The sequence below is a fragment of the Petaurus breviceps genome, unplaced genomic scaffold (genome assembly GCF_028583685.1).
Source record: "Petaurus breviceps papuanus isolate PSGF00001 unplaced genomic scaffold, PetGlider_PUasm1.0 221, whole genome shotgun sequence".
Classification (NCBI taxonomy): Eukaryota; Metazoa; Chordata; class Mammalia; order Diprotodontia; family Petauridae; genus Petaurus; species Petaurus breviceps.
The window spans coordinates 8,834,146-8,845,460 of NW_027185877.1; the positions used below are offsets into that span (position 1 = coordinate 8,834,146).

Sequence of the window (11,315 nt, forward strand, 5' to 3'; positions counted from 1 at the left end):
ATTTAGTTTCCATTCAGTTTTATATCAGGTGGAATAAAAAAAATCTGACATGTGCTAATCTGTTTTACCATCAAATTTGCCTTGTAAAAGTAAATGAATTTGTTGTTACTTATTTTTCCTACTACATATCTTGTACTATTGCTTAGCTTCAGTGGAAGATACACTTTCTGTGTATCAAAAACTCTTCTATTTTCCTTACCAAAAAATATCGGTGCATTTTTGACATAACCATAGCAAATCATATTTTGAATTTACTGTTTATTCTGCTTAATTTCTTTGTTGAAATAATTGTTATCTCTTTACTCTTGCTCAGATACATTTTATAACCCAGCAAAATTAAAGGAAACCCTTTTTGTCTTATTTCCTCAGCTAGAAAGCTAAGATTTGAAACTGAAAGATTGAAAACTAAAAGAGGGGAAAAGGTTGTTTTGAAAGGTAATGTTTTTCAGCCACAGAAAACTGGAGAGTGAAGATGAGTTAAGTTTGGTACTGTAGAAGTCTTCTAATCCAATCCTCTTAATTTTTTTTTCAATTAACAAATATTTGTTTTCTCTTCCCAGCTCACACAGTCCTATTGGGGGTGGGCAAGAAGGCAGGACTAGGGGGATGAGGATTGGGGGGGTAGGGCAAGGAATGGAATTCCAGCAAATGTTCATAGACAAGCAAAACAATTGCAATGTCTAAAAATGTACATCTCGTTTTGCATCTTTAGTCCATCACAACTCCGTCAGAAGGTGGCTAGCTTTCCTCATCATTGGTCCTCTAGAGTCTTGGTGATAGTGTTTGTTAGTAATACAGATTAAATTTAAAAGTGTGTCATTTATACCTTTTTTTTTTTTCCTAAAGAGTCAGTTGTCAATCATTTACCAGTACACCCGATTACATTAATATATCAGAATTTGTTCCACTGTTCCCCAGTTTGTAGATACCTCCTTCATTTTTTATTTCTTTGCCACTACAAAAAGAACTGCTATAAATATTTTTATACATGAGGACCTTTTTCTTTTTCCATTGTTCTCATGGGTATAGGCCTAGCAATGGCTTAGCTGGATCAAAGGGTTTGCCCAGATTGATCACTTTCTGGGCTTGGTTCCAAATTACTTTTCAAATCTAAGTCACTGTACCATCACACTTCATCAATGTGCTTGTTTTTCACAAGTCCCTGCAACAGTCGCCATTTTTCTTTTTTGTAAACTTTGCTAATCCAATGAATGTGAAATGGAACTTCACTGCTGCTTAAATTTTAATTTCTCTTATGATTTGGAACATTTTTCACATGGCTATCAATACTTTGAGTTTTTACCTTAAAAAACTGCCTATTTGACCTTTTATTAATTAGGGAATGCTTCTTAGTGTGACCCACAGTTTAAGGAGTGCTGAAAGACTTACAAGTGGAAAATGTTTAAGCAGCCCTGGACTCATACATTTGAATCAGCCATACATACATACACACATCACACACTCTTGTTTGCAGGATCTCTTTTGCTCACTCACTTTCTACATACACACACAAAAGGACACTCTTCCTGCAAAGATATTTTCCCAGTTAAATGTTTGATTCCCTTCTAATCATAGCTTCATTGGTTTTGTTTTTGCAAGAACTTTCTTGCTCCTCTGATTTGTTTGCGGATATGCTCTTTTCTAGCTTTTCTAGCTATGCTCTGTGTCCATTTGCAATTCTTCAGCCTTCTCAGTTTTTTTTTAACAGATGATGAAACAGGCCCACAGAGGTCAGACAAGTATCAACCAGTAATAAGTAGTAGATCTGGGATTCAAACTCAGGTTCTATGACTCAAGTTAAGCGTTCTTTCCACTCTGCCACAGTTTGTTTTAGTTCCTCCAGATGAAAATTGTGTGTCCTCTTAATTGTAAGAGACTGTGAATTCCCAGAGAATTGGTCATATTTGGATAGAAGTGTGAAAACATGTCAAAGGACAGACAGCAAAATTTAGTGGGAAGAATACCTCACTGGCTAGCAAGAGACTAAGATTCTGGTTGCAGCTCTGCTCCCAATTCCTTGTAAGACTTTGGAAAGGTAACTAATTGCTGATAATCACTCATTTTTACAGAATGATTTAAGGTTTGCAAAGTCACCTTGTACCCTGGGTGTTCATTTTCTCAACTGTAAAATAAAATTGAGTGGTACTACATAGTTTCTAAACCCACAGGTCTAACTTCTTTTTTCACTCTTGTTCTTCAAATTGACCATTGTAAAGGATGTGACAGAGGTAAGCAATAGACATTTCAAAAAGAAACCAGAGGTCTCAAATACAGTCCATATTTTATAGATAAGTTAGTACAAATATATTTATTATCAGTTATTGCTGTTTAATTATAAAAGGCATAGTAAATAGAATATCTGATTAACAATAAACATTTATTAAGTGCCTACCTTCTGCCAGGTGCTGTGCTAAACATGGGAGATACAAAAAAAGGTAAAAATAGTCCCTGTCTTAAGGAGCTTACAGTCTATTGGAAAATAATCCCAATGAGAGTGTTCCATTATATGGAACCCACTACATGAATGCACAAAGGTTTCTGCAGCCAGAAAGTTCATATACTTTTTTCTTTTGGTTAAGGAAGAGAAACCTCCCATCAAAACTCTCCCTGGATTGTTCCTATTTCCCCTGAGGTACTGGGTTTATGTTGTGAAAGCAAGTGATAGGAAAGAAAATAATTTTAAACAGTTTAAATGTGTATGTAATAAAATAATACAATTCTCTCATTTTTAGATTTTTAAAATTATTGAGAAATGTGTTTCCCTTTCTGAATTATAAATCTTTTGTGGTTCAGGCACATTAAGAATATTATCTCATATTCCCTTTTGATTAAGGTTATTCAGAAATTATTTATTTTGGGAAATAATGGTTTATCAAAATGGCCAATATGACAGACAGTATAATCAAAAATGGCACCAAGATGAGAATAAGGGAAACTCTTCGTTCACGTGGGACTGTCTCTTCCGCATTTGGCTTGGATGGTTCCAATGGGTTTATTTCATTTGCTTTATCTGTGAAAGACATCATTTCTTAGCCACTGTTTCTCATGATATGGTGATGTCATTCATTCTTTTTTATTGAAGCAATATTTGTTGTACATACCTGTAAGTCCATCACGCTTTGGATTTGCTGTGAGGATAAAAGGGTGGGAGAAGAAATATAAATAGGTGATTATAATCAGAATAACTGGCATTTCCATTGTTTAATAAGCTAACTCACTCCATGGATATTTGCCTAATACACGTTGCACATATTCTGTCAATAAAAAGACAGCAGTGGGGTGGCCAGGTAGGACAGCGAGTAAGAGCACGGGCTCCAGTGTCAGGATGATGTGTGGATCGAATCCGGGCTCAGACACTTATTACCCACCCAGAAACACCTGGCCATGTAACTTTGAGCAAGTTATTTAACCCCAATTGCTTAGGGGCAGCCAGGTGGCTCAGCAAGTAAGAGCACCAGCTCCAGTGTCAGGATGACCTGGGGATGGAATCCGGGCTCAGATACTTAGCACCACACCCTGAAATAACTGGCCGTGTAACCTTAAGCAAGTTACTTAGCCCAGATTGCTTTAAAAAAATAATAAAAATAAATAGACAGCAGACAGCAAAGAATTACTGTTGCAGAGATTTGTCTCCTTTTTCATAGACCTAGAGATTGTAGAAACAGATATTAACACTTAGAAAAACATGGCATTTTCCACTGAAAGTTAAGATTACACTAGACCCTTAGAATGGAATACCTTAAAGTGACTTAAGGATTGCCTAAATTAGGGAAATGATAGTTTCATGAATAGAACAAAATGGTATAACGAGAAGACAGCAAGACTTCAAGTCAGAATAGTATTGGGTTCAAATCCTGCCTTTTGAAGCCTATTGATTGTGTGATTTTGAGCAAAGTACTTCTCTGCATCTCAGATCAAAACTGTAACACCTACATCATGTGGCATCTTGTGTTCATTATAAAGGTCAATCGATAGCTGTAAGGCACAAATTGGCTATATTTGTTCTGTCATTTCAGTCATGTTCAGCTCTTTGTGATCCCATTTGGGGTTTTATTGGCCAAGATAACTGGAGTGGTTTGTCATTTCCTTCTGCTCATTTTACAGATGAGGAAACTGAGACAAACAGGATTAAATGACTTGCCCAGGTTAAGTATCTGCGGCCAGATTTGAACTCAGGAGGATAAGCCTTCCTACCTCCAGACCTGGTACTCTTATCTACTGAACCACCTACCTGTCATGAATAGCTGATATGAATATCAGCTTTTAATTGGAATTTAATGGCAAGACTAGATTGTCACCTGTAAGCCATAAATGGGTTGGAATTTTTATGGATTTTAAATCCATGTGCAAAACATCATTTAAATTGGCTTTTTATAACTTGGATAAATTTTTGTAAAGCTCAATATGTGCCAAAGTTGAGATACAAATATGAAAGCCAGACAGTCCTTGCCCTCAAAAAAGTCTGTTTTAATGAGGGACACAACACAAAACGGAATTATATGGTCAGGGAGTTATATGGGTTTGGGAAATCAGAAAGATGTCTAATGGAACAATAGGGCACTCAATTCCAGTGACTGTGACAATTCTGATTTCATTTCACAGAGAAAAAAGGTGGAGAGGACAGGAGGGGAAGAGGAGAAGGACTTTGGAGAGGTGCTGGCATAGCTGGAAATAGCTGGGATGAAGATGAGACTGTATGGTGCCCAGGAGTGCAGAGCAAAAGAAAAGCTCCTTCTGACCCTTTGAAATTATAGTGCAAGACTGATGTCAGCTTAATATCCCTAAAGGTGAAAGAAAATCTCCTCACTACCTGCACATTGATTGGTATGTGCTGCTACATATACCTCTGCGCATCTCCAAAGAGGAAATTGAATGAAAACAGTTAACCTGGATATTTGGAAAGAAAAGTCTAGTTTCTCCATAATTATATTAAATAATTATCTTGACTTATTGCACAAGAGAGGCTGGATTCTATTTCTGGGCAGCGAATTGCCGACAACCAACATCCCATTCCAAAGACTTCCTTTGTAATCCTTAGCACCCAATGTGGTTTACATGGAGGTGATAGTTGTGAAGGTTATTCAGTGGCAATAGAAACATGGCTTCCAAAATCTAAAAAGATCGTTTCAGGAAAGAGTTCCTGCTTTTGATTGTGGGATAGGAAAAATGTGAAAATGAAGACAAGGAAAAATTGAAGCACTGGATTATAGTCTGACAGTGAAAAGAAGGAAAAGCTGCAATTTCTTTGGGTCTGGGAAAGATTCAAAATCACCAATTACAAGGCAGAAGGGACCTTAGAAGATAGAAACTCCCTATTTTACATGGTGATATCCATATGGTCACAACAAGAAGCTAATAGGAGAGTAAGGATTAGGGTATGTGGGAGCCTGCTCTAACTAGCTGATGAGAGCTGGTTGTTAAATTTTCAATGTGAGTATTTACACCGTGGAAATTGGCAAATGCTAGAAATTAGACTTGGTGTATTGTTTTGTTGATCGTCTTGACTTAGGAAAGTGTTGATAATGTAGAATAATTAGGAAAGCTAGTTATTTTATCTAGCACGCCACTGATTATAATCTAGGTCTCCTGACTTCTGGTCCATTATTTTTTCCACCATACAAGAGCATGATTTCCCACCACTGCTTCCGAAGCATGCTGCCTCCACTCCAGCCACCATTCTCATCTCTCCTCCCCCAAGCGCCCCATCATCTTCCCTTAGGACATAGGACTTGGAGCCTAACTATATGAAGAGTAAAGAAGTGTAACAAATGCAAAATAGGAAGAAATGGTACAGAGAGTTTTAGAAATAACTTATAGCTAACATTAGGTACTAAAGCAAAGGAATTATACCTAATTTCTAAGGCCAATAATTTGTTAGTGATATAGACAGTTTATGGATCCCCTTCCTTCCTCTCTCCTTCCCACCCTTTCCCTCCCTCTCTTCTTTCCTTCCTATGTTCTTCCTTCCCTCCTTCCTTTGTCCTTCCTTCTCATATCCATCTGTCCATCTGTCTTTCCTTCCTTCTTTCCTTCCTTCCCTCCTCCTTCCATCAATCAGTAAGAGTAGTTTTATCTACCAATGGTGTATATATTTATGGCACGATAATCATAGCATTATTCATGGCTACATAAGTTTATAGGTTTTTTTATTGCTACCTTTCCAACTATATTGGGGCAACCAGGTGGCAGAGTGAATAGAACACCAAGCCCAGACTCAGAAATATCTGAGAATATTGATTGACTTACCACACAGCCGGTCCACACACGTGTCCTCTTTGCAGGCACTGCAGGGTTCTCCCTCCTGATAAGGTCGCATGTGATTATAATTTCCTCTACGGAGTAGATAAACAGTCTTCATTAATTGAAACGTAAGACTTCAATAGACTATGAGCCCCTGAGCTAATTCAAAAGAATGAAAGGCCTAGAGTTAGAAGGTAGACCAGGAAGTGATCAGTGGGTCCTGGAAGAAGAGTACATTCACTTCCAGGCTCAGCATCACTAGATCAGCCAGTCTCAACACTGAACCATTGCTGTGGTCCAGGCTCATTTACCTTGTTATGGCAACCCCTTCTTGATTCTACCTCTTCTACCAAATGAAAATGGCTCATGATATAGGAACATTTGGGCCTACATTCTGCTTCCAAACACAAGGTATTGTCCTAAAATAAGATAGCTGGTTTGGTTTTTGGTTTTGTTTTTAATCAGCTTACCAGAACTCCTAGGTCAAAATGAATGTTATTCCCTTCCAAGTATTCACCTTGGGATACCATATAATTTTTATTATGCTGCCATGGCTCAAACCAGTTTGGGACCTGCTCTTCTGGAAATATCTTCAGAACAAATTCATGAGTCACAAAAGAAAAATCAGTGTACACTCCTAAATATACATCCAGTAGTTTCACTAGACAGATAACTAGAGGTCCTTGCACTTTGAGAGGCTTCAAAAGTTAATGGAATTGAAGCAGTTAATTTTAGCCTTTTTCTTCCTTAGTGGTCCAGATAATTTTTCCTTTTATAGTCCAGGTGTACAAGGGGAGGAACATGGACACCAAAGAAGATTCCCCCTCCATCCTTTCTCTGACTTACTTTAATTGAGAGACAAAAGTCAGCAAGTAAACTTAAATCCAATTCACACTGCAAGATGTAATCAGTTCTCTTCAAAAATGATGGACCAACAACGTGGAACATTGGGAGAAGAATGAATGCTTGACTGTCATGTGCTAAAGGATCAGGGTTAAGTGTGCAGCAGACACACTGCTAACATTCACAAGAGTGGAAAGAGGATGGTGGGGAAGCATAGAAAGATGATGTCCCTTTTTTTTCAGCCATGAAGTTCATCTGCTGTAAATCAGTTCTCAAGGAAGATTTCCTCTCAATAACATTCCAATTATCCCATCGAATTCATGATTGATCACAAACAGGAAGTGAGAACTATGTATTGTCACCCTCTATTCAGTTTCTCTAAGGATGGTTTGTCTTCCACAGAAAGAAATCAGATCAAATTTTATTTTATCCAAATCACTGAGAGTTGGCCCAGTTCACTTTATCAAAATGACCCAGTTTCTTGAAGTCAGGAAACACATGCTGAATTTGGAGTCAGAGGACGTGGGTTGAAAGAGGCTCTGTGACTTAGGATCCTTTGTGGTTTTGAGTGAGTCACAGTATCCTGGACCTCTTTTTCCTGAAGTAAAGTAAGGGCATCAGACAAGATGACTCTGTGGCTTCCGCCTCTTTCTATATCTCTAATACTTGAGGTGCCCAGTGAAGATTATAAAGAGCAAGACTTTTTAAGTTCAAGATCTATCCCCGTGTGGACAAGTCTGAGCCTCCCTTTTTTTATCTGTGTGTTGGGTTAACTTTTCATTTCATTCGTCCAGTAAGCATGAGTGAAGTGTCTACCTTTTGCTAGGCACTGGGAATACAAAGTAATACAAGATCCCTGCCCTTAAGGAAGAGAAGGGGGGGGGGGGGAAACAAGCATTTATTAAACATGTGCCAGATACTATGTTAAGTGTTTTACAAATGTTATCTCATTTGATTCTCACAACTCTGGGGAGTAGCTGCTATAGTTATCCCCATTTTATAGCTGAGGAAACTGAGACAAAGAAAGGCTTAGCAATTTGCCCAAAAGGGCGTCCATCCCTTTAAAAGGGTGAGGAATTGCCACCCCTCATGATGGTCAGGTAGGACTGCATCAGATTCTGGGAGCAATTTAAAAGGAAGTTCCCCCAACAGCTTGAATAATGGAAGTAACACCAAAACAACCGTTTAACTGCCCTAAAGGGACGACAGCTTTCCAGCGGACAATATTAATTTACTTTTTAAATTTTATTTTAATAAGATTTGATTATTTAAATACTTATACATTTTTTAAAAATGAACCCCATTTTATTATAACAACATTCCATATTTTGTCCCTCCCTAATTGTGAGATTTAATGAAGGACTTAGGCTTTGTCTCTCACTCTGTGTGCACCTATATGCCAAAGATCCATGATTAAATTGCTGTGGATATTCCCATATTGAATACTCCCTCCATCTGAAACTCATTTATCACTTGAAAAACTACTCGAGTCTCAGAGATTTTAAGTGACTCAGTTTCCTCATTTGTAAAAAGAGAGAAGATTGGATCTGATATGCTCTAAGGTCCTTTGAGCTTTAAATCTATGATCCTATGATTAGCCCATGATCTAGTCCCACAGGCGTGGGGAACCTGAGTCCTTGAGGCCACATGTGCCCCTCTAGGTCCTCAAGTGTAGTCTTTGACTGAATCCAAACTTCACAGAACAAATCCATTCAAGTCAAAGGGCTGCACTTGAGGACTTAGAGGGCCACATGTGTCTCTAGGCCTCAGGTTCCCCACCCCTGAATTCTAGTGAGTGTGAGATGTGATTCATTAGAACCCCTACCTTATTCCAATCAGTATTAATCAGTTTGATATTTTACATAAATCGTATAGATGTAATTATAAAAGATAGGCTCTTATAGTAGTCCTTTATGATAGACCTCAAATTTTAATGTAATGTTCACTACCCCCTTTTTTTTATACCAGTTATGATGCTCATTTGGGCAACCACAAGAATGCTGACAAAGCTATCTCCATCCTATTTTGCTCAAGTTCCATCTCTAAACCCTGCACAGGTTGCATGCCCTGATTTTTTGGAAAGTTCCTCAATTTGTTTTTGTATCTCTGGACCTCTCTCTCTTGTCCAAAATAACAAAGTGATCATCTTATGACCACTTAGACAATAGTCATAAGTGTTTCACCCAACCCAAGACCTCCCTGTGATATACCATTTTTTAGCTGATGCATCATTTTTGGCCCTCAATAGCAAAGTGTATCAATCAATGAGATTCTGTATCTTATCATGCCTCTTTTACATATTTGGGTATCAAACCCTATGAAAACAAGGACCATGAGCATTTCAGATCATGAGAAAGCTTGTGGGTCTACTTCATTGGAGGGGATCATGGACCCTTTAGAGCTCTGCCTCAATTTCTTTTATTGTAGGTTGGACAATTTTAAACTTCACATAAGTGTGTCAGAGGAATAATAAGAGCCAGGTTTTTCTGATGCTTCAGAGAACATCCTATAAACTGTACCACATATCTTAAGTGTAACTTTGAAGAAAAACAAAGTGAATTATAATTAGGTACACACACACACACACCCCAACTAAATTATTTTAATATGATTAGAACTTTGGTCACAAGCTCCTAGTTGTGTGTGTGTGTGTGTGTTTTCTCTATACAAAGTAATCTTCCTCTAGTTTTCAGGCAGAGATAGCTCTCCATTCAAGGCCTGCCACTTTTTCTGTCAGCATTATTTCAAGGCAGATTCATATATTTCTTCTAACCACCTTCAGGGATCAAAATAAATGACTTTCAGAGAGATCAACAGAAGAACTTACGCTGGTCCATAGTCACATACAAAAAGTACTCCGGGTTTAATGCCAGTCCCTTTAAGTTCTGGGCAAAATTGAGCTGCACAGCCAACCTTGTAACTACTTGCCCAAACAATCTGAAAGAAAATAAGGGCTTTGATTCAAAAAGGTTAGAGCATGGAATATTCCATCAAGAAGACATAATCTTGAATCCTGTCTCTGACTATCCACACGATATGAAATGTATCATTTAACTCCTATTTGTCTCATTTTTCCTCACCTGCAAAATAGTGATAATACTAAAACCTGCCCCCCAGGATTGTTGTGGGGATCAGATCAAATAACACATGTAACGTATTTTGCCACTATATAAATGCTAGTTATCATTGTTATGAGTCTAATTGAACCTTCTTAAGGCCAATTTTATATGCCTGAGTGTTCTCTGGAGCCTGACAACCACTTTTATGATAAAGTCAAACTACATTTAAAATTTTTTGTTTTACATTTGATTTTTTTTTGTCCAAAGAGCTCATTGTGCTTTCTCCAAGTTGCTGAAGCAGGCTTCCCATTATTGATAGGGATAGAATTGGGTAGGGCAGTATACTTCATGTCTCAGATATAACCCTTTCTTCTTCCCCATATACTTATGACCTTATTCACTCCCCCCCCTTTTAAAATCCTAGAATTTTTTTCTCTTGGCAGAAGGAAAAGAGGCTAGTAAATAAATGTGAAGAGCTAATGTGGAGAAGAGGCAAGACTGTGACCTCTTTGGCTGTAATGAGGTCTCTGTAATGAAATTCGGTCAAAGTGGTAGCCTGTATAGCTTCAACCCATGTTGCTTCTCCCATCCTCCACCCTCTTAGACTCATCTGTGGTGTCTGTGAAGAGGAAATATGAAAAACTGACCACCTAGAGAGTAGCACTGATGCCTATGGTGAGGCGAGAGGAAGGATGCTGATGCCCTCTCTCCAATTCATTATCCTTTACCCCTCCTTTTTGGGGACGTATCCTAAGAATTTCTTCTCCCCTCAACATTCCCAGACCTTGTTCTTTGAGAAACATTGAGGAAGGGCAACACAATTCCTTAACATCCAGTGACGTGCCATACCTTGTGGATTCTAATTCTACCATGTTTCGCACAGTCATCTCTCCACTCACAGTTAGGTGTCCAGGATTACTGCAATAGCTTGCTAATTGGTATTCCTGCCTTCAGTCTCTCTGTTTTAGTCTCTTCTTTCTTTCTTTTTTACTTTCTTTCTCTTTCTTCTTTCTGTCTCCTCTTTCTCTTTCCTATGTCTCTGTCTCTCTCTTTAGTTGTCTCTTCATCTCTCTGTCTCAGTCTCTCTGTCTGTCTCTTTTTATACAGATCCCAAACTGATATTTCTGAAGTCCAGCTCTGATCATGTCCATCCCTTACTAGAGAAGTGCCTAT

At 38.2% G+C, this 11,315-nt stretch overlaps 1 protein-coding gene across 1 annotated transcript in view; it reads right to left on the minus strand.

Moving 5' to 3' along the window:
• Positions 1–2,280: 2,280 nt before the first annotated feature.
• The window catches only part of LOC138166391 (glioma pathogenesis-related protein 1-like), a 17,428-nt gene continuing 8,393 nt past the window's right edge, over positions 2,281–11,315 (minus strand). Inside the window, exons 3-6 of the mRNA XM_069094829.1 lie at positions 9,911–10,020; positions 6,247–6,332; positions 3,102–3,128; positions 2,281–3,010 (exon numbers count right to left, since the gene is read on the minus strand). Coding sequence (XP_068950930.1) covers positions 2,850–3,010; positions 3,102–3,128; positions 6,247–6,332; positions 9,911–10,020 — 384 coding nt within the window. The 3' untranslated portion in view covers positions 2,281–2,849. The remainder of the gene's footprint in view (positions 3,011–3,101; positions 3,129–6,246; positions 6,333–9,910; positions 10,021–11,315) is intronic.